The sequence below is a fragment of the Humulus lupulus genome, chromosome 5 (genome assembly GCF_963169125.1).
Source record: "Humulus lupulus chromosome 5, drHumLupu1.1, whole genome shotgun sequence".
Classification (NCBI taxonomy): Eukaryota; Viridiplantae; Streptophyta; class Magnoliopsida; order Rosales; family Cannabaceae; genus Humulus; species Humulus lupulus.
In genome coordinates, this window is record NC_084797.1 from 87424933 (window position 1) to 87448867 (window position 23935).

The 23935-nt window shown below is 37.7% G+C and overlaps 1 protein-coding gene across 3 annotated transcripts; it reads right to left on the bottom strand.

Annotated features, from left to right (window-relative positions):
- Positions 1-689: 689 nt before the first annotated feature.
- On the bottom strand, positions 690-3955 carry LOC133777504 (protein FATTY ACID EXPORT 3, chloroplastic). Of its 3 annotated transcripts, XM_062217148.1 has the most exons (7): positions 3592-3953; positions 2406-2796; positions 1963-2130; positions 1805-1851; positions 1664-1701; positions 1210-1313; positions 690-1079 (listed from the first exon to the last, which is right to left on the bottom strand). In XM_062217148.1, the coding sequence occupies exons 1-6, from the start codon at positions 3868-3870 to the stop codon at positions 1223-1225; spliced, it is 1014 nt and encodes a 337-aa protein (XP_062073132.1). In that variant the 5' UTR covers positions 3871-3953; the 3' UTR covers positions 690-1079; positions 1210-1222. The 3 variants fall into 3 exon arrangements, 1 of the variants encoding a protein (XP_062073132.1); XR_009868622.1 differs by lacking the exon at positions 1664-1701 and having other exon boundaries at positions 1823-1851; positions 3592-3955; XR_009868621.1 differs by lacking the exon at positions 1664-1701 and having other exon boundaries at positions 3592-3955.
- Between the last annotated feature and the right edge of the window lie 19980 nt (positions 3956-23935).

The window sequence follows — 23935 nt, forward strand, 5'->3', positions numbered from 1 at the left end:
AGAAAATAAAATAATCTACGAATTCCTTTCGCTATTTATTTTTTATTTTAACAATAAATATTACTCTAGTATCTAGTTTGTTCATTTTATATTTAATAACAATCAAATCATATAATCCTTTCCATCTCAGAGTATCTCTAAAATTATAAGAAAATAAGAATTGAAGATAGTGGTAGAGATGACTTTAGAAAGAAATAGAGAGAATAATTTACAAAAGAGTGCTGAACAAGAAAGCGCAAAGAGAAAGAAAAAAAGTACAAAAAAAAATTGGTACAATTCGGTTAAAATTGATAGAAAAAAGAATAGGGTATTTTACCTCGTCACTCTAAAATTTAACATTTTACTAATTTAATACACATTGTTGAATACGTCAAATCCCAAATCATATATATTTTATGTTACAAACTTAGAAAGATCAGTGAATTGTTAATTTTTTTTCTGTAAAAACTGTTAATCACTATATTTGAGGGTGAGAAAATAGCACCGTAAAACGAACTCCACTTTTGCCTCAATTTATTTGAAACACACATCATCTAAGTGTATGCCAAACACCTAATTGATACTTTCATAAAATATAAATATAACACAAAGAACAAGTCCAATAGAAAGGTGACAAATAACTTATCCCTCTTTCAAGCAATTTTATATAAGTGAAAGAATGAAATTAATGCAATTTTAGTCACATCACATGCAGTGCCCACAGCACAAAGTATTTTTCTTTTTCTTTTTCTTTTTCCAAAACCTCAAAATGTTGGAACACTGAGATTATCATTTTTAATTTTCGGCATTGCGGTCTTCCACTTTCTTTTTATATGCCAAAACATCTAGATCAAGAGCCAAACACCGAGGAAATACTAAACCATGGGTTCTTGCATTTCCAGGTGCCAAGGAAGCATATGACAGTATCTTGCAAACATCATCTATATTATTGCTTTGGCCAAAACAAAACGAATAAAATTACAAAATAAAAAAACTAACAGCAACAAATCCTGTAACGCCTCATTCTCCAATCAAACATTCATTACCTTCTCAAATCCGAGCTCTTATCTAAGGTACGTACTGTAATAAACTCAACAACCCTGAAGCCAAAAAAAAAAAACAGTTACTTTCGAAGGACAAAACACAACTATCAAAGAGAGCGAGTTCACAAAGTGCTAGCTAGGAATAGACATAACCAAATTAAAAGTAGTGTTAATAAAACTATCCTACCATGCCATGACACTCAACTCTCTGCCTTCTTTCCCAAGTCTGACCCTCGTTCATGTTCTCCATCTCGTGAAATCCTGTAGACATAGAAAGCCCCCACTGTTCCGCTACACAAGGAAAGCAGCTGTCACATAACTATCTAAGCAGAAACAGGAAGGACAGATTTGAAAATTTCAGAAGCAACAGGCTGACAAAGTGGTATTAGCATAGTGGTACATGATGTATTTAGCTTAAGGAAAAAGATAAGAACATTACAAAATGACCGAACAACTAAAGTAACTAGAACCCAGATTCTGAATGGCACAAACAATTAAATCCTCTCTTGAAAAGTAATAGCACAAAATCCGTAGATGAATTAAAAGTAGGATAAAAGGATTCAAATCTAACAATATTGAATTATTGATGGGCATTAATGTTCTAAAAAATTATATAGAAAAAAAAAACATAAGATAATAACCTGACAAACGATGTTAAAACACTGATAAATGATGGTCTCTGCATGGAGGAAAAGAACAAACAGAAAATTTTAGAAGCCTGGAATACCATCAATACAAGTTGTATATGACAAAATATATTAAGAATCCTAAAAACTTCTTACCTGTGTCAGCAAACGTACCTCCCTCAGAAAAATTATACTTGCAATAGCTGCAGCATTAAAATCAATATTAACCAAGACTAAACCTAAACAAACGTCAACAGAAACACACAGAAATCTCAAATAACAAAACAAGTATTACACAGACATAATATACTAACCCACTTGCCCCTTGAGAGCTAAAGAAGATGGTTTTCCTTTCTTATGTGATCTTAAACTCACAACACTTAAAGCCAGAAGAGAACCACCAAGAATAACACCAAACCTAATGGCAGCAGTGCTTCCTGTTACCATGAAGGCAAGAAATCCACCAATAGAAAGAACAAAACCTGCATAACAGAAGAAAGACATGGAAGAAAAAAAAAATTACGTCTTCCTATCATTTTGCCTTAATTCATACACAGCAAAAGAGAATAGATATAAATCATTCATTATAATACATGTAAGATAAAGATAGAGAGAACTATTTTTTCTGCAATTGCACATTGCATTTATGCATCCCAAACCCAAATTGAACCAAATTAACACACTAAATAAATTGTGATGAGAAAATGTAAATAAGGAAAGCTATGACTAGCAAATGTTTTATCTTAACTTAACATACCATATGGTATCCCAACTCGGAAGTCATGGATTTTTGAAATGTCACTCAGATCATCAGTTGATAAAGTGAACGTTTCTACAATTTCCTTAACTTCAGGAGATTGTTCTGCAGCAGTTGAAAGATAGTCTTTGCCATCTTCACTGATTTCTTTTACTATCTCACTCAGATCATACTTTGCTTTATCGGCTTGTATTTTCAACTGCTCTGATGTTTCTTTCAGAATAACCAAAGCTTTCTTAGAGTATACCTCATATGCTTCCTGAGATACACCCTGAATCTTTAAAGCTTGTTCTTTAAAAGAAGCTAAGGCCTCTCTCCAAGCTTCCTGAGATTCGTCAGCTCCCAATTTTATATTATCCTTTTCCTTCTCCACTTCAATTTCGGAATGCTTCTGGCAATATCAAGAATATTGATGTGACAAAACAACCTTATTCAAATGCTCACCACAATACAAGCAAGCATGTAGAATCAGAATGAAAGAACGTGTAAACTAATACACCATAATGTGCTTAATATTAAGTGCACCCAATGCTATCCTTAATTAGCGACTAGTTTCCAATAATTTAACTTTTAATTTTTTATTTGCATCACTTTAAAATTAAAAAAGAAAGCAGTTTCTTTTGCAAACAAATTAAATAGTTTCTCCACAATACAGAGCTTCAGCATACCAACCATTTTTAACCTCATCATATATATTCATACAAGTTTCCACCAATTAATCCCTGCTCCAAAAGTTATCATTAAAAAATTAAAATTATTTATTTATTTAAAATGATACACCATGGACAAACGAAACTAGAAATTCCACATCTATTTCTTAAGTTCCATAAGAAGAAAACGCCTTGCTTAATTTAAAGACAAGAAATTTAAAAGTCATTGATCAATATACTAAACAGCAAGAAATTCAATACGCAGATATGAGAATCAAGATTTTTCCACACAAAATTTTTAATTTCTCGCAATGAAAATGATACACTACCCTTCAGCCTAAATTTAAAAGAACAGAAGTCCTTTAATAAAACATAAGAACAATTACAAAAAATTGACCAACATACTAACATCAATAATCAGAAGAAAAACAAAACCACAACAATTACACTTGGCAAGCATTAAAGAAAACCGTCAATTAAATTTCACACTCGAAAATTCCCAAAATAGTTATAAAACCTCAAAATTGTCGGCTTACCGAATCCTCGTGCGAAGCGGCAAATACAACCAGCGGACGAGTCCAGGAGATTTGTCGATGTTGTAAAATTGAAACAGAGCCTAGCCCTCTGGTTGGCGCAGCAAATAGTCGGCAACTGTGAGCTCTTAGCAGTGGATCGAACCGCAAAGCAGACGGCGAGGAAGACAAAGCCATTGGAACCGCCTTCTTCAAAGAGAACCAAGAACCAGTGTTACGGCTAGGGTTTAAGAGCGAAAGCGATTCAATCGTCGCACTCATTTTTGCTCTGTCTGTATTCATTACCTCCTCTGGGAAATATAAGAGAAAATGTTTGAAACAAAAACGACGCTGACGACAGATTCCACCTTGGAGAGGCACACGCTAAATTTTGTCAAAAATACTTTTATTTAACGAATTTAAGTATTGTACTCTTATAAAGAAGGGAATGATACATACTTTTAGTACGGGTACCCGTATTTGTAAAATCAGTAAGAAAAAGTATATTCCACACATTTTTTGTTAATCATTTTTTAATAATACCCAAATTACCCTCTATTTTAATTAATCAAATTATTTTTTTATTTAATAATGTTTAAATATTATTTTCTAAAATAAAAAACAGAAACACATACTAAAAATAATACTTAATAAAATATATATTTAAATCAAGCGGGAATGAACAATTTCTAAAGATAAGACTTTTCGTCTCCTACAAGGCAAGGTAGTGAGAGAACTTAGTGAGTGACCTCTAACGGAGAAGACAAATGGAGAAACCCACCTGGGTTTGCAAAGAAGGCCACCGGACACCAAACCCATTGCCACCACTGTGTCATGGTAGTAGTCGTCTTCAAAAGGTTAGTGGGTGTTTTCGTTTTTTCCCCTTCTCTATATCATATTAGTTTTCTCGTACTTTCTTATAGTTTCTGGGTATTTATTTTATCAATGGAATTATGACTTTGAATGGTGGATCCTAATAGTAATTATGTATCATATGGGTAAACAAAATGTCGTGTATGTGTATGAGTACATGGGATATATGTATGCATATATATTGTTTGAGGGATTTAGAGAATATATATGTATATTTTCGTATATACTACATATACCATATATGTATGTATATTGCTTGAAGGGTTTAGGGAATAAGCAAATTGAAAGATTTCATCATTGTTCAACTGTCAAGGCATGATCATGCTTACATAATTTTTAGTTATTAATAAGCCAAGAGTTTTTGTTTAATATAGTTTAATGATTTGATTTGTTTAATCGAACAAGGGATACATTTATAGTTTACCTTATTATATAATAATATTGTAGAGATGGAGAAGAATAATAAACTCTTCCATCTTATTGGTACTAATCTAACCATATATAGTAGATATATAATAACCAAGTATTACAAAGATTATTGCACTGCATGCTAATAAGTTCAATATGTTATGTTTTTTAAAATAGAATATATATCATAATTTAACACTTTATCAAACAAAACTATTTGGGATCTTCACTGTACTCCATATCTTTTGTTTAATATAATTTATTGATTTGGTTTGTTTGGGTTTTTGAAATATAACTTTCATTGTATCATTATATGAAAAAAGTTCTTTTTTTTAATTTGATCTTTTCTTTGCATTTGGGTTTCCGAAGTGTAACTTCAAATGTCTCTATTTATAAAGAATGTTAATGTTTTTTATTTGATTTTTTCTTTGTGATTGTGTTTATTTGTGCTCAACCAGGGATAGTTCATACATGTGCTTCTACTTCTGCAACAGCTGATCCAACACCACAACCAGAAGCACTTGAAAATGAACCAACGCCACCTGAAATTCAACAACAGGCCCCTATTGTACCAGAAGTTAATGAAAGTGAACCAATGCCCCTTGTTGCCCCAGAATTTGATACATATGAATATCAATTGGCAGAAATTGACACAATAGACGATGATTTCATGCAATATGACCTTGGGGGCATTGACACATCAGGGGTTCCACCATATGGAAATTTCACCTTAGGTGCATCATCAAGTGCTGCCCCCTAGAAGGCTCAAATATGCAACTCGAAGGGCATCTAGCATGCCAAATGAGATGAGCATAGGTGAAGTGAATGAGGAATCTCTGTCAAGTCCAACAGATGAAAGTGACTTGGAGTGGAGAAAAGGAAGGAATAAGAATTCATCTGATGACGAGGACAATTCTGACTTAGAAAAATATTGTGACAACTCTGACATTGAGGCATGGTTTGGAGAGTACTATGACAGTGATGAGGCTGAGCACATGAATTACAAGGGACTGTCAAGGAATGAAAATTTGGTGGATCCTAATAGTAAACTGCCAAGACCGGAGAATGAGGGCATATATGAGAATGGAAAAATACTACTTAGACAGTGGCAAAGATTTAAAGATCACAAGGCCTTTGGGGCAGTATTGTAGAGCTAAAGGATGCACATGGCGAATCACTTCAGTTTGTAGTATTGTAGACCAGACTTTGCCATCCAAGAAGGATTCAAGCTTCGTAAAGTGAAACATGCTTCCAATAGAATCACTTCAATTTGTAGAGCTAAAGGATGAACATGGCGAATCCATGCTTCCTTATCTCCATATGGAATATAATTTATAATCAAGACCTACAATCCAAAGCATAAATGTCAATGTGTTGTGAAGAATAGGATAACCACATCAGGGTGGATTGCCAAAAAGTCTAGTACCTTAACTAAAACTCCTGACATGAGTTTGCAAAGGATGAGGCTAGAGTTGAAAGACCATTTTGGAATTGAAGCTACAAACAGGCAACTTTGGAAAGCTAGACAGAAAGCTAAAGAAGATGGGGGCTATGATTATGCTCGCTCATATGGAAATTTGAGGCATTATGCTGCTATGATTCACAAAACTAACCCTGGGAGTGCTGCTATTATACAGAGTAATCTAGTTCCAGATGAGCAGAATCTAGATGATGAGAATTTGGAGGGTGATATTTTGGCAGCCCAAATAATGAAGCCTCAGTTCAACAAAATTTTCATTTGCTACTTAGGTGTGAAAACTAGTTTCTTTGCAGCCTGTAGACCATTTTTTGGTTTAGATGGTTGTCATCTAAAAGGGCCATACTAGGACATCTTATTTTCTACTGTGGGGCTTGATGCCAATCTTCACTTCTATCTAATTGCTTATGCAATTGTAGAAGCCGAGAATAACTCTAGTTGGAAATTGTAACGACCCGAATTTGCTAATCAGGCTTAGGGCTTGATTAGTGTGCCTGGAGGGCAATAAGTGGTTTCGATATGCTTATATGTGAATCTATGTGTATATATGATTATGATGCATGTTAATTGAGTTAAATGTGATAAATGAAATATATGTTGTATATGTGTGATATGTCTGTACAACGCGATCTGAGACAGTCCTGGGGAGCAGTTAGCCAGGGAGTGACAACGAGGTTGAGATTCGGACTCGGGGCGAGTCGAGGGGTAATTCTGGTATTAGCTGAGTTATGGGATTATCGGGACATAGAAATAAATATTTGGAGATATATTTGAGGATAGAATGTCTAGGCGGGAATATTTGGGGAATTTACCATTTTTGCCCTCGGGGACGTTTTGGTACCCCGAGCCTTGAGGTAACCTTTAGACTTAAGTCATATAAAACAAATAAATGAAATGGAACTGTACAGAAACTGAGGGAAACCGACTCATATCTTCCTTGGAACTGAGAAATAGCTTTTTGTCTCTCTCTTTCACTCTCTCTAAGGCTAAACTTAAAGAAGCTTAAAGGAATTGCTTGGGAAATTGAAGGGGTTCTGTTGGGAAACTCTAGGGGCTTGAAGCTTTGGGATTGAGGATCAAAATTTTGGGAATAAGCTCAGCAAGGTAAGCTTTAAACACTAAGGTCTAGTCTTTAATTTTCTGCTGGTTTAGAGGTTTGCATGTAGTTAAGCTTGCTTAATCTTTGGGTGTTTTAGCTAAGTTTTGGAGCATGCTTTGATGAGGTTTTGATGTTGTTTCTGTGCTGGGGTAACTGTGTTGAATATTTAGGAGTCTTAGTTTGGTTTTGGTGATAATTGGCTTGAAGAAGGGATGAAAAGTTGATGGAAATTCTGGGTTTGCTGTTAGTGCCGCGGCCCTAGGAGGGGTGTGCCGCGGCCCGCATGCGCGCACAGTCGTGGGAGGCTGAAGGAATTCGGGCGCGCCGCGGCCCGCGTGTTGGTCAGTGGAGAGCTAGCCTTTGTTTTGAGGCTAGCCGCGGCTCTAGGGGGGTGGGGCCGCGGCCCTTAGTGTCAGTAAGGAATTCAATGATATTGTTGACTTGGGAACTTTAAGGGGAAAGCTCGGGATGGATTTTATCATTCAGATTGATAGAATTCAAGATCCCGGAGGTTAGGGTTACGGTTTATGGTTATTTGTTGGGTTGGAATTTGATGGTCGGATATTATTATGTGTTGTGACTAGGATCTCGGCGAGGCTCACGTTAGCGGACTGTGCTCGGGGTATCGGTGCTCAGGAAGCTTGGAACACAGGTAAGAAAACCCCTGTTCCCTTAGAGCTTGTGTGCAGGGCTGAGCCCAGTATATTGAATGGAAATGACATGCAGGGCCGAGCCCTAAATACTAGAATTGTTGAGCATGGCTCTTTGTCTGTATATGTTTGAATTCTGTGCTTGTTGCTATATCGTGTTTGATATTATATGTGTGATCGGCAAGAGCCGGGAACGGTGTAGATCGGGAACGGCGTGGGGCCGGAAACGACATCAGACACGTTGAGTGCAAGGCCGAGAACGGCAAAGGGCCGGGAGCAACGTTGAGCACGAGGGGTGCGAGTTGCCAGGGCGAGTCCCTAAAAGGATACCTGGGATATCCTCACGGCGTGGTTCGCAAACCTAGGGCTTGGTAAACGCCTGGGCAGCTAGGCCGTATGTGTTTAGCCATTGGTGGCCTGTTTATATGTTTGACTTGTATTTTCCATATGTTATCTGTTTTGGGTTTTCTTGCTGGGCTTCGGCTCACAGATGCTCTGTGGTGCAGGTAAGGGTAAAGAGAAGATCAACCAACCATGAGCACAGCTGGCGTGAGGCGGCGTGTACATGTCCGGCCAGCCTGGCTGCCACAGCTAGGGGATTTTTGGGAGATGTCTGTAAGGGAACTTAGGTTTTGTCGTCCGGTCGACTCTGATCAGTTTTGTGTTGTAAATATTTTCTAAACTTTGTTTTGGGATCCCAAGTGTAAAATTTTATGATTAGCAATGAAATCTACTTTCTCTAATGTTTTCTTTTAATTATGGCTTAGTTACACGTTTTTTATTTAAAACCTCGATTAGCGAGTTGAGGCACAATTTTAAACACACTTAGTGACGGCTCTAAGGGAGTAGGGCGTTACAGAAATGGTTTTTGGACCTGTTGAGAAACGAAATTGGAGATAATAATAAAGGCCAGCCATGGTGTATCATGAGTGACAGACAAAAGGTTAATGTTTTCTTTCAAATTATTTTGTGTATATTTTTTTCTATTGTAAATGCTTTTAGTAGATGCTTAATCTTACAACTAATTGGAAATATTTGTAGGGTTTAATTGAGGCTATCACAGACATCCCAGATGCAGGGCATCATTTTTGTTGTTTTCATTTGGAAAACAACATGGTAAAAAAGTTTGGCACATCACACCTTCAAGGTCTCTTTTGGGCAGCAGGTGAGACAACCAATTTTGAGAATTTCAAGCAAATAATGGAGCGGATTAAGGAATTCAACCATGAGGCACATGTCTAGTTGAGCAATATTGACTTCAAGCATTGGACAGTGAGCAAGTTTGATCCAAATGTGAGGTAGAACATCTCACCAATAACTTTATCGAGTCATTCAATGATTGGATAGAAGACCATCGATACAAGGTCCCAATTGAGTTGCTAGAGGGTATAAGAATGCAACAAACAACCATGATGGATGCAAGGAAAGCAACAGCAGACAGATGGGAGCACAAGCTCACTCCAAAAGTCCATGTGAAGGTGCAAGAACTCCAGAAAAGAGCACGTTTTGCATTAGTAACAAGGGTTGGAAAAGAAGAATTTCAGGTGGATTAGGACAAAAAAATGTGTATTGTTCAACTGAATGAATTCTTTTGCATTTGTGGCCAATGGCAGGTAAGAGGAATACCATGTATTCATGCAGCTACTTGTATAACCACCACCAGGGCTGACATAGCCATTTATTGCTCTTATACTTCACTACTGAAATGTGGAGGAAGACATTTGAGCATGTCATTCATCCTATCCCTGATGAATCGATGTGGCCTCAATTTGATGATGAGGAGTTATTACCACCTGTTGTAAGAAAACCACCAGGGAGACCTAAAAAGCATCATAGAAGAAGGGTTGCAGGAGAGGAGAGACCTTTGCCACCTATGTCAGAGAAGCAACCAACTAGAATGGGTGTTTCTAACACAAAAAAGTGTAAGAATTTCCATGAATTTGGCCACAATAAGGTCATGCAAGAAACCATCACCATGCCCATCTCAACCACAAGCACAACTAACAAGAGGCAGGGGCAAAGGCAAAGGCAAGAGCACTGGTCGAGGCAAAGGAAATGCAGAACAAACACAATCATCTAATGGTCCATCTCAACCACAAGCATCGCCAACAAGAGGCAGGGGTCAAGGCAGAGGTAGGGGGAGAGGCCAAGGCAGAGGAAGGTCAACATCATTTGAGGTAAAAATATTTAGATCCTAATGTTAATTTTTTATTTTTCATATGGGGTATTCAACTACATTACATTATTGTCAGGTTCCAATGACCCATTTTGAGCAACATACTGCTGAAGAAATGCACACCACTGCAACACCAGTTGGCCTATTCTCAACACATGATACTCAATAGATCCACAACCAACCACAACACATTTTGAATACAAGTTGACTACATTTTACACTATTTTTTGTTATTCTAGTTTACTAAATTCATTTTGTAAATAAAAAAATATTGGATGCAGTGTTTATTTTGTATTTTGACAAGCTACACTACTAGATTTTTGACAGACTAATATCACAATTGGTTGTGGTCCAACACATGGAAATTGCAATGAAGCAATAAATGTGATTTTGCAATTTTACAATTTTTTTTGTTCATTTTCTATATCTCTTCTTTTGTAACTGCTTATTCATTGATCATGGGGAGTTTTGGACACAATCAACTACATATGCTGAAACACAAACAGATCCAAACCAAATTACAACTTCTTCTCATTTTAAAATTACATATGTTAAAATTACATTTAAGCTTTTCTGTAAAATACAAAACCATAATGGAGTCTATTTAGTTTACTTTGATTTGCTTTGTTGTCCTATTTTTTATTTTTTTTGTTTGGTTTATGGTTGTAGAACTCTTTATCCCTGTGTTTGATGGGATTATTCCAGCAAAAAAAAAAAAAAAAAACAAACAAAACCAAATTAATAATCTCAACTTTACAAACATAATTCTGAACTGAATTTTACATCTTCAAGGTTATAAACTCTAGCAAAAACATAAAAAATAGACAAAATACATATAAACTCTTAAGCATAAAAATTCCAAAGGCAAATTTTTCCTCCAAGTTTTCTCCTCTGTTCTACCATCTTTGAATCCCATGGATTCTTCTTGCTCCCAATCTTCTTCTCATTTCCTTCATTCCAATAATCTTTGTTCCACCAAGCAAAATAGTTACATTCTTTCACCCTATTTGATGCGATCAGTATACTGTATTAACACAACCTAGGGCATAGACATGAAGGGCATAAACATGAATAATGGAGAGAGATTCAGCCCTAGAGCATGGAGAAGATTAAGAAAGAGAGATTCATCCCTAAGGCATGGAGAAGAAGAAGAAAGAAAATGAAGAAATTCACTTGTATTCAAGCTTAGCACCATGGAGAAGTGAGAGCGTTTTAGAGTTTTTTGTTTTTTGATAGAAAAAACGAATGAGACCACTTCTCATGGAGATCACAAATTAAAGTATTATTTTTAATTAGTTTTTCCGTTTTTATTTTAGAAAATAATATTAAAACATTTGAAAATATGAAAAATAAATAAAACTATTTGATTAATTAAAATGGAGGGTAATTTGGGTATTATTGTAAAATTATTGACCAAAATTGTGTGGAAGGTACATTTTTTTACTGATTTTACAAATACAGGGTACCCGTTAGGAATTTTTTGTATTAGAGGGTACTAAAACTATATTTCAATGAAACACAGAGTACCAAATAAGTATATTCCCTATAAAGAAAAGAAAATAAAGAGACTAAATGAGAATGAACTTTTATTTATACTAATAGACAGTTGTAAAGAATTAGTGAAATTCTTGTCTATTATTTAAATGAGAATGAACTTTTATTTATACTAGATTAAAACAAGCTGTTTAGTTTTATTTATAAAATTTATTAATTATATTTGTATTATTTTCATATAAATTTTAAATAAATAAACAATATTATATATAAAAATGACAATATATTAAATGAAAAATTAAACCAAAATATTTTTTATAATTTTTTTAAATATATATAATATGATAATTTTTTTTAAACATAAATGATAATTTTTTAATAAAAATAAAAATTATATATTATATATTACTATAATGATATTTTATAATATTTACATTTATATTGATATAAGTATTAAATATCTAGTTTTGTATTAAATATTATTATTGTAATAATATTTTATAATATTTTAATAGTAAAAAATTAGGATTATATATTATTATTATAATAATATTTTATAACATTTAAATTTATATTAATATAATTATTAAATATCTAGTTTTGTATTATATATAATTATTATAATAATGATATTTTATAACATTTGAATTTAAATTTAAATTTATATTAATATAATTATTACATATGTAATTTTATATTAAATATTATTATAATAATGATATTTTATAATATTTGATTTTATATTAATATAATTGATAAATATATATTTTTAAGTTAGCTTTAAAGGTATCCTGTTAAATATTTAAATATTCTGTTAAAGTTAACAAAACAAACCGTTAAAACCAAGAATTTCTGTTATCTACTCACTTATTATATAGAAGAGACATTTAGATATAATCTAGAAAAATAAGTAACAAACATAAATACAATCAATAATTGATGATAATATTTAACTTAATATGGTCATTGATTAGTGCTCAAAAATATAATTTTATTAATCTTAAAGTGTAAAATTAATTATGTTTTAATTAATATTTTCATGGATTTATTGTCATATATTTTATATTTAAAAATATTAATTTTAATTTAATTTGTGGTTAATTTTCAGGAAATAAAATATATTTTTGACACAAAGAAAAAGAAAGGAGAAAGAAAGAATTAAAATTGAAGAGAATTATGAAGAAAATGGCATTTTTGAAGATGAAATGGCCCAAAACTAGGCCCAAAAAGAAGCTCAGCCGCCAGCCGCCACGCTGACACGACTGACGCGCTGTCCAATCCGCACCTGCCACGCTGACACACGTTCTGACGCCACTGCCCCCTGACGCATGCCTGCCACCTGACGCGTCTGACGCGCTTGTCCCCCACTTCACCAGCATCCACTTCCCATTTTCATCAGCTTTTTTAGTCACTTCCCCCACTATTTTGTACACGATTTTACACGTTTTTTGTCCTATTTTCTCTATAAATAGATAACCAAAGCCAGTGTAAATTATCAGATTGTAGAGTGGGGAAAATACACTTTATTATTTTGTTTCTTTTCTTATTTCTAGTTTAATTTTGCTTGTTTTAGGTGACAAAAATGAGTGAATTATTTTAGAAATATTGGTGAGGTTAGAGTGTAGTTTTTGTACTTCTTATTCTCAATAGTGATATTGATTCTTCTTATGCTTCATTTCCATATCTCATTAATTATTTTGTTTCTCATCTTCTAATTTCTTTTCTAAAATTATTTAGCATCTTTTACATAAGTTCAGTCATGCTTTTCTTATGTAACTTAGATTGTTAATTTATTTTAGTATATTTGTTATATTGTATGTCTTTTACTGCATTCTGCCAGTGGTATTTTGTCGCTCTTGGATATATAATATGATATGCTATGAAATTAGGAGTTAGATTCAATTTAATCTAGATTATTTAATTTGTGCTTTTAACATATACATCTTCCAGTTGCAATTAATGGTGTAGAATTGCAACTGTGTTTTGAATTAATATCAATATTAGAATAGGTTTTACAGCACTGCATCTCTACCTTTCCATGCCCTTTATCTGATCATTTTCTCTAATCTATAATTTTAATTTCACAAAATCCATATCTTCAATTCTACTTTATTTTTATCTTTTATTTACTAATCAAATTTTTAGTTGGGTTTGCCTCTCTGTGGATACGACATAGCCCAATTACTACTGTGACCGCTTAGGAAATATTGGGCGATATCAGTCATTCTTCATTATTTTGATATTTGACTAAGGGATTCTCTATTATTATGGATATCTATATATATATAATATTTATCACCCCCCTTAGATGTCCATACATTAAAATCCTTGCCTGAAAAACCAAGTAAGACAAAAACTCGGTCAAGGGAAAATGAGTGCAATGTGTATTTACTCCTCATCATTTTGACGTTCTTGGAGATCTTTAACTCAACACATTGCGATCTTAAGTACTGTAGCGTCTTAAATTTGCTAATAAGGCTTAATGCTTTGATTAGTGTAACGGGAGGGCAATAATTGATTTAATTATGCTAACATTTGAATTAGATGATTATGTTATTAGAAATGCATGTTTAAGCGAAATAAATATGAATGTGGGCCCAATTTGGTTAATAGGGACATATTTGTAATTTTAGCCTGTTGAGGGCATAAATGCAATATATATGTATGTTGTGCATGATACCACAAGACTGTGGTGATATATTTGTAGTGTGCGATCCAAGACAGTCCTAGGGAGCACAATAGCAAAATAGTCACAACGATGTCGAGTACCCGGCTCGAGGTGAGCCTAGGGGTATTTTAGGAACATAGTTGGTGTTCGAGATTTATCGGGTAACGGGTAGTAACTTAGTGATTATTTGGGCATGACAGGATTAAATGGGGAATTGTAGGTGTTGGGAATAGTGTCTTTAAAGCAATTGTAGTTGACAAATTCTTTAAATGAAATAAATAATTGAATTATAACATATATAGACTATGTTCGATATTATATAATAATATTAAGTGAATATTAGAAAATTCCAAAGTTTATCTATGTGGTCTTAATCTCATATTGGTATGGGAGGATCGAGATTAAGATAATAAACTTAAATAGTTCGCAGTAAAATAAAATTATGGAATCTTTAGTGTAATGACCCAAAATTGCTAATGGGGCTTAGCGCCTTGATTAGCGTGTCAAGAGAGCATAATTGGTTTGTATATGCGTTTAATTAATTAAATGAGTCACTATGTGGCATGCATGATTAATATGATTATGTGAGTATATTATATGCATGTTTATGTGTATTAAATATGCATGTGGGCCCTTTAGTGTTCATAAGGGCATACTTGTAATTTTGGCCCATTGCATAAATGTGATTATATGTGATAAATGGTTGAGATCACATTATTATGTGGATATATTTGCAGTATATGGCTCAAGAGGGTCCTAGTGAGCGGATTAGCGAAATAGTAACAATGGGGTTTAATACCCAGCTCAGGGGGAGCCTAGGGTATTTTAGGAATTTAGAGAATATTTTGGGGTTTATTGAGTAATGAGAAAGTGTTTGGTAGTTAGTTAGGCATGATGGGATTAATTGGCAATTGGTAGGATGACTCGAGGAATTAGCGGGAAACAGGGGCAAAATCATTTTGCCCCTTAAGGGAGGCTAAGTTAATACCAAGGGCAGTTTGGACCTTTTAGTTAAAGGATAAGTTCAGTATGATTTAGGAAAACAGCCAGAACCTATCCGATACTTACAGAACACTCTCTCTCTCATCATTCTCGTTTTCTCTTCCTCTCTCTAGAACTAAGGGGAACTTGGAAGCTTGAAGGAGAAAAGCCAGGAATTTGAGCTGAGTTTGGGTTCGAAAATTTGGAGAATTAAGGCTAGAAGTAGATAGAGTATAGTTGGGGGATTCAAGCCACAAATTGAGGATTATCGTTAAGACTCAAGACTGAGGATCGTGCTCGAGACCGTTCTTAATTCTCCGCTCGGGATTCGAGGTAAGAAAACTGCACCCATGTGGTTGTGTTTGGGACTAAGGGAGTTACAATTTGGTATGAGAGTGGTCTAGGTTTAAGAGTTCCTGAAGACTGGCTGAGCGTGTACACTCGCCGCTAAAGATAAGCTCAACTCACGGTTAGGTATCTAATGATATGATTATGTGGTTAATTGTTTAAATTGAACCTATATGCCTTATCTGTGTGTTAGTATAGAGAAAGTACGATGTGTATGAGTATATTTGGTAGTAATGGAATTTGATAATTAATGCATGAGTGATATAGATTGGCATTTTGATATGTATATTGTGTGTGTGATTATTGTAATTGCTTGGACCTCCCCGTGGGATGACTCTGGATATGAATATCAGGGCTGGAGGGTTAAGTCAGTGATTACGTACTGATTCAGAATGTATGTACTCAAGATAGTTATCGGACCTGGTATTGCTAGAATGGGGGTTGGAACCCTCCATCTGCCCTGGAATTCACAACAGATGTCTGTTGATATGCGAGTAAGGCTACTAGATCATGATGGGAATTAGATGGTTGAGATAGCAGGTTCTATCGGGGAAACTCTACCTCGTATGTCTTGACAGTAAGGGCACCAGTGTTGGTTCAACCTGAGTATTGAAAGAGATAAGAGTTATTGTATGAACGACGTTTGTAACGACCCAAAATCACTAATAAGGCTTAATGACCTTGATTAGTGTGCCGGGAGGGCATAATTGGTAATGTGTGATTAAATGATTAAATGCATGATTATGTGGCATGGATGATTATAAGGATATGTGATATGCATGTGGGCCCTCTTTAGCTTATAAGGGCATATTTGTAATTTTGGCCTGTTGAGGGCATAAATGTGATTATATGTGATAAATTGTTGAGATCACATTATTATGTGGATATATTTGCAGCATAGGGCTCGAGACAGTCCTAGTGAGCGGATTAGCGAAATAGTCATTGCGAGGTTTAATACCCAGCTCAGGGGGGAGCCTAGGGGTATTTTTGGGAATTTAGAGAATGTATCGGGAATTACTAGATATAGAATAAGTGAGTGGTAATTAATTAAAATGACAAGATTAATGGGTAAATATTAGGAACATTTGAGGATTAGTGGGAACTGGGGGAAAATGACTATTTTTCCCTTAGAATAATTAAAGGATTAAGTATGATAAGAGGGGCATAATGGTCATTTGTTAGGCAGGGGATAAGCTTAGTAATCCTTAGGATATACTTAGCCGTTTGGTATGAGGAGTTCACAGTTTTCATATTACTGGGAAAGTTGAAGAGGGTAATCTGATAGTCTGGAAACTTACATCATTGTGTTTGGTTGTGCACTGTAATCTTATCTGTGATTCCTGGGAATATCACTTTCTGTGTTTTGTTGTGCATAGGAATCTGTTAACTTTTCATATTTTCATAAAATTAATATGATAATATATTTCATCAAAATAATTTATAAACAATTTTACTCATGAAATATTTTTTAACAGAATTAAAAATATACATCTATTGAATACTAGAATCAAGTATAATTTTTAAAATTACAAAATACCCTTATTTTATTCTTAATAATATTTCATTTGTTATTTTAAACTAAAGTAATGATATAAAGGCTTTACAAATCAATTTCTTTGAATAAAAAAAATATTATTTATCATTTTATAGTTTGATATATGTATATTTGTTTTTATATTATAAGCTTCAAAAATAAAATAAGTTATTAACTAAAAAATTATTGGTTTAAGGTTTTTTTAAAAAAATAATAATAATAATTTTGAAGTGTTTCACATTCCTGGGTATGTGAAAACCACTTGTCAGATGGGTTTCACTTGAACCCAGAATCAGACAAAGTTAAAACCCCTGGAGTACAGATTCCCAGGTTAGAAAAACTCAAACCCAGTACTAAACATGGGAAAGTGTTCAGATTCTCATTCTTGTGTCCAGATTCCTGCATACCAAACGACCCCTAAACTTAGGGAAAAATAGAGGAAACCAGAAGCTGAAGGAAAGTTGTTGAACACTCTCTCCCTCTCTTCATCTCACGATTTTACTCTCTTTCACTCTTGAAGGAGTTGAAGGTTTGATACTTGGAGAATTGAAGGAGCATAGGTTGGGAAATTAAGCTGGAAACTAAAGGGAAAACACAGGAAGAAAAGGGGCAGAAGCTTGGGCTTGAAGCTGGGATTTTGTAAGGGAATTTAGATGAGTTGAAGCTATGGAAACCAGAGGGTTTAGTTGGAATTTAAGCTCAAGGCTTGGAGGTTGTAGCTTGGGAAGATTCAACCACAATGGAGGTAAGTTTTCATCACTGATCATGTTAAAGAATTTTGGTATTTGAGTAGAATTAGACTGGGTTTTTGGGTGATTATGGCTGATGAGTTGGGATAGTGATTCTGGTATAGTTGCAAAGGTTTTGGTGTCTAAAAATGTGTGATTTAATCTTGAATTAATAGCTAGCTTGGTGTTGAATTAGGGAGGTTTGTTAGGGAAAATTATGGGGAGAGTTGGTTGGGAGAAGCATGTGAAAAACCTAGATTTTCTGGGCTCGAAGGGGGCGCATCGCGACCCAACCCTGGGGCGCCGCAGTGCGTGTGGCCTTTTGGCCCTATGATGCTCTCTGAGATGGGGGCACGTCGTGACCCACTAAGCCAAGTCGCGGCCCGCCTCCCCTTTGGCTTGGGTCCTTGCTCTCTGACTTGGGGGCAAGTTGTGACCCGCTTGGGGATTTTAGCCTTAGAATGGTTTCTAGAATTGGTAAGGCTCGGGGGTTCGAACCTAGGCGCTCGAGACAATTTCTACTACCCAGTTTAGTAGAAATTGAGGTCCTGGAGGCTAGTTTCTGTCTCCTAAGTATTTATTTGGATTGGAAGTTAACAATTACTCATTGGACATTGTGACTAGGTTTATCGCCAAGGCGGACTAAGGATCGTGCTCGGGACCATTCCATTATCTCCGTTCGGAATTAAAGGTAAGAAAACTACACTCTTGAGTGGTTGTAACGAGTAAGTTCCCAATACTTGAACATGTATATTGTATGGCTAAATGAATAATTTGGCATATAGAAATGAACAGCCTAACAGAGCCGAGGGCTGATAATTTGCGCACAGGACGCGGCTCGGCCACTGTGAGCTGGGGTTAGCTAGATAAACACTGGACTTGACCTAAGAGAGCTGGAGTCAGTGGATTAAACAGAGGGTGCGGCCTAAGGGCATCGACCCTAAGCATTGCAAGTTGATTGAGATGAATTGTTGAATATAAATGTTTACTGTTGTTAGCTTGATGCTATGGCTTGTTGAATATCTAGTTAATTGTCTTGTGAATTAACTGATTATCATCATTGATTGTGTATTATTGCTATGGTTTTCTTGTTGGGCCTTGGTTCATGGGTGCTACGTGGTGCAGGTAAAGGCAAGGGTAAGTTGGACCAACCATGAGTTGGAGAGCTCTGGGGGCGAGGTGTACATTGTCAGTTGCTCGTCCACCATGGTCGAGGGAAAGTACACGGACATAAGCCTAAAACTTGTATTTTTCCATTAGAGTGGCCGATGATTGTGTATAACCTTTGAAAGTTTGTAAATTGTCTTTTAAACCCTGTTTTTGGGATCCCATGTACCAAATATTTATTTTAATGAAAATTAACCGTTTATGATCAAAATCTTTTAACCCTAACCTGATTATAACTTTAGGATCACATTTTTATTAAAATGACTTGATTAGCAAGTCTTGCACTATTTCAAATACATAGTGTAATGGTCTTGGTTATCCAGGGCGTTGCAACTTTATAAGCATTATCCTCTAGTTTTCGAGGCAGGTTTGGGTTTGCTCAAGAACAGATAGATGGGTGTGATTAACTCTGTCCTTGATGATATGAGAATGGTAGGCCATGATAAAGTAGTTGCACCATACGTATGCAGCTAGAGGATGCCCTGATGTGGTGGGGAATAGTACCCTAGACCCGGAATGTTGTCATGATGGGTTGAGAGGAATTCAAATAGTGACTTGATAAAAGAGACTACTGTGATGCAATTTGAACTACGAGGACTAATGATTTTATGAACTCGGTTCATAATGGTAAGACAATGACAAGGTATGTTAATGAATTTGGTGGGTTGGTCAATCCGCTTGGAGGTTTTGTACCAGCGGATGTAGCCCAGAAAGAATGATATATTTAAGGACTGAACTCTGGGATGGCCCAGAGCATCAGGGTCGCTCCAGTGCATGATATTTTTCATCTATGCTCGAATAGTAGGGAGAGCCTTGTTATAGGGCAGGAAGCTCAGACAATGGTATTCCCATTTGTGGGATTGGGTAGGGGTAGATGCCCAGTGACCAAAAAAGAAAGACCCTTGATAGTTCTACTACTCCTGGTTTTGACAGAAATGGTTATAGTTTACAGGATAGCCGCCAGGGCGGCGATGAGGCCTGGTGAAGTTATTTAGTATGCGCCAGATGCGGGAGACGTCATCTGGGAGGACGCAAAGTGATGACATGTTTTCTACATGGAATAGTTAAGTATGTTAGGGTGGATTTCCCGAGAGTGGAGAAAGGAAGACTGGTCCACCTTGTTACAGTCTGTTATCCATTGATGACGTGGAAAGTGATCCCTGGACACGTGGCTGACATATGGAGGAACTCTGCTAGTGTATCGACCAGAAGGTACATTATAAGCAGGAGGCGGCCCAGTCTCACCTACGACCAGTCTGGTCGATAGTTCCGCATGCAATGTAATATTACTATAAAGATCTTTGTAAATCCCGAATTTAACTCACACAATCTCCTGAGTATCCGATTATTCAGGGGAGAATATCTGTAACAATCTTTTGTAATCCCCCTTGAGCCTATAAATAGAGAAAGATAGCTCAAGGAAGGGACCTTTGGGCTTTCGAATTACTTAAGAGTAGTGTAATTCTATTTGAAATATTGTATTGTTCTTTGAGGTTGGTGAAACTCATTGAACCCTTGTTCTTTGATCACTCCTTTGATTCTCATATCAATAACAATCTAAGTGGACGTAGGTCATTACCAGATCTTGGGGCCGAACCACTATAAAATATCGTGTTCTTATTATTTTTGTCATTCGATTCTTTTCAACGCATTCATTCACATCAAGCATATTCTGACTCCGTGTCAGTTGACCAAAATCTGGGTCAACATTCTGGTGCTTTCATTGAGAGCTTGATTTATCATTGTTGAGAAATTCAATGGCGAAAACTGCAAGGAAAACTGGACAGGTGGCCGCCGCTGCACCGTCAAACCCGCCTCCTCCTCCTCCTGCAAGCGTGGCTGAGGATGAGCCACATTTAGATTTTGAGGAGGAAGAAATGGATGATGCGACGCTGAAAAGTACTCTGGGAGCGCTGCAAGAAGAGCTGGCTAATCTGCCAGTCAAGAGACAGCTGCCGAGGTTATGGCACGGCAGTAGCAAGAGATTGAACGGCAGCGCGCGGAGTTAAGCGAAAGGCAGGCGGAGATGGACCGCCGCCAGAGCGAAGCCATGGCAGCCCTCGAGGCAGCCTTGCAACTGGCTAGGAATCAGGCTGCACTTGTTTCGCAGCCTGACCAACCTGTCAATGGGACACCCCAGAGGGGTCCTAATCCCAGCCCACCAATCCAGCCCTCGAGTCCGCAAAGGCCCGAGCAGCCTCAGGTACCTCATGACGATGTCCCGCTGGACCCTGAGGCACAACCTCCATCTCAAGCTGGTCGCGGCAATCCCCCGCAACAGAGGCAGAATAGGGTCGAGCATCAGCCTCGTAGTCCTAGACGCCGTAGGGGTGATGAGCCAAACCTATCGAACAGAGGTCAGCATCCTCCTGGTAACAGGAGGAACTCAGAGTTAGGCTCTGCGGTCCGGGGTCCCCCACGGCATGATAATGCCTGGGGACACAACGACCAGCGCAGGCCTCCCTCTAACGCTCGGGATGCTTCAGCCAGGGATGGAAATCGAGGGAACAGTCAATCCCACCATAGCCAATTGAGGTTCAGAGATGGCCATGGATATAATGAGGCCGACTCAGGCAAGGGAAACGCTAGCCGAAGGAATGAAGAAAGTGGTAGAGGCGGGAGCCAGGTACCTCAAGATGACCAACCCAATAGACGGGATGCTGGGGGGCAGCCCATGCAAAATAATGTCTTCAACCAGCTCGGGGGCAGCGAGCAGCGGAGAAGAGACGAGGATTTGCGAGACGTACTCAACGATCACTGCGAGTGGCATGGCAAGAACGTCCCCCCAGCAACAGAGGCTACAACGATTCCTGCCGCTGTACAGGCCCAGATAGATGCCCTCAACCAGGCAGTGCAACAGCTGGTCGGGGGAAGGACATCTTATATCGACCACGATAGGAGGAAAGGCACTCCTTTCGTACATAGGATAGCTAATGCAGAAACTCCAAGTAAATTCAAAATGCCTACACTTCCAAACTTTGACGGGTACGGAGACCCAGTATCTCATGTCAACAAGTTTGAAATACAAATGGACATTCAGAAAGTGTCTGAAGACGCTCGGTGCAGGATCTTCCCTGCAACACTTTCTGAGGCTGCGCAGGAGTGGTTTTTTAAGTTCCCTCCTGCAAGTATAGTTTCCTGGGAAATGTTCGTAAGGGAGTTTTACGGATAGTTCTATGCAGGTCGTGTGCATCCGACCGAAGTAAACCAGCTGGTTGAAATTCGCCAGCAGGATGGAGAATCAGTGAAGGACTACATCCAGCGCTTTATGCGAGCAGCAGCTGGAGTAAAAACAGTGGGGGACGAAGGCAAAATGATGGCCATAACCGCAGGGGTTAGGCGTCGCTCCCCCCTCTGGAAAAGCCTCTGAAAGGAAGGAGTTAGAACTACCCAAGAATTCTTGGATCGGGCTGATCGTTACATCAAGCTCGAAGATGCCATTGCCGACGATGGAAAGCCTTCCGACAAGGATAAGAAAGCGGCCGAGCCCGCCAAAGCCGCCAATGGGTCCAAATCTAATGGCAACGGCAAGGGCAACGGGAGCGGCAACGGCAATGGCAAGAATGGTGGAAAACGGCCGCACAATGAGCCTTCCACCTCCGACAATAAACGAGCGAAGGGTAACCGTTATGAACCTCGATTCACTAACTACACTACCCTCGTCGAGTCTCGGGGAGAGGTTTACCAGGCCACAAGTTCTAGTGTGCCATATAAGAAACCTGGCCCCATTCGAAAGGATATTTCGAAGAGAGACACTACCAAGTTCTGTCGTTACCATAACGACTACGGACATGACACCAACCAATGCAACCAGCTGAAGGACGAAATCGAGTTCCTTATTAGGCAAGGACACTTGAGAAGATACGTACGGGCCTCGGGAAATTCCCAACGAGAAGCTCCGGGTAGCAACGAGCAAGCGCCCACGCGCCAACGCTCGCCGCCCTTACAGCCAGCCCCCGTGACTGGCACATTATTGACCATATGTGGAGGCCCGCACCTCGCGGGAAATAGCGGAAAGGCCGGGGAACGATATGCTCGAACCCTGCGCCACGACCAGGACATCGAGATGATGACTGTGGAAAACCGCACGCCAAAAAAGGCTCGATTAGAAGAGGGCGAAATAACCTTCTCTGATGGCGATGCCCAACACGTCCGATTCCCACATACCGATCCGCTGGTCGTGGATATCCAAATGGCTAACATGATGGTAAAGAGAGTGCTAGTCGATACAGGAAGTTCGATGAATATCCTGTATAAGTCTTCGCTGGAACGTATGAAGTTGTCCGTTAAGGACCTGGAGCCCTGCAACCAAACGATATACGGCTTCTCTGGAGAAGGACTCGCCCCCGCCGGATTGATCAGACTACCAATGACGACAGGTACAGCGCCTGCTACAAGGACATTACTCGCCACTTTTGTAGTGGTCGATTGTCCTTCGGCGTACAATGCCGTCATTGGAAGGCCTATACTAGTTGATCTACGGGCCTTCATCTCTATGTGGCACTTAGCCATGAATTTCCCAACGGACGCAGGAGTAGGACGCGTGTTGGGAAACCAGAGGGAAGCCAGGGAGTGCTATAACGCCTCAGTAACGAAGGCGAAAAAAGGAACATCAAAGAGCACTACCTCAGATAGGTTGCAAATGGCGGTAGATACACAAACCCAATCCGGTGATGAAGTCACCAAATAGGGTGTTGCCCAAAGTGAGGATAGAGACTTAGATCCTTGCTTTGGAGATTTTGAAGAAAACGTTGGACCCGTCGAG

Coding starts and splice junctions, on each gene's coding strand:
- LOC133777504 (XM_062217148.1), bottom strand. CDS start 3,870: ATGAATACAGACAGAGCAAAAATGAGTGCGACGATTGAATCGCTTTCG. Junction 1,702..1,804: donor AGGTACGTTTGCTGACACAG/GTAAGAAGTTTT, acceptor TCCTCCATGCAG/AGACCATCATTTATCAGTGT. Junction 1,314..1,663: donor GTTTTAACATCGTTTGTCAG/GTTATTATCTTA, acceptor TTCCTTGTGTAG/CGGAACAGTGGGGGCTTTCT.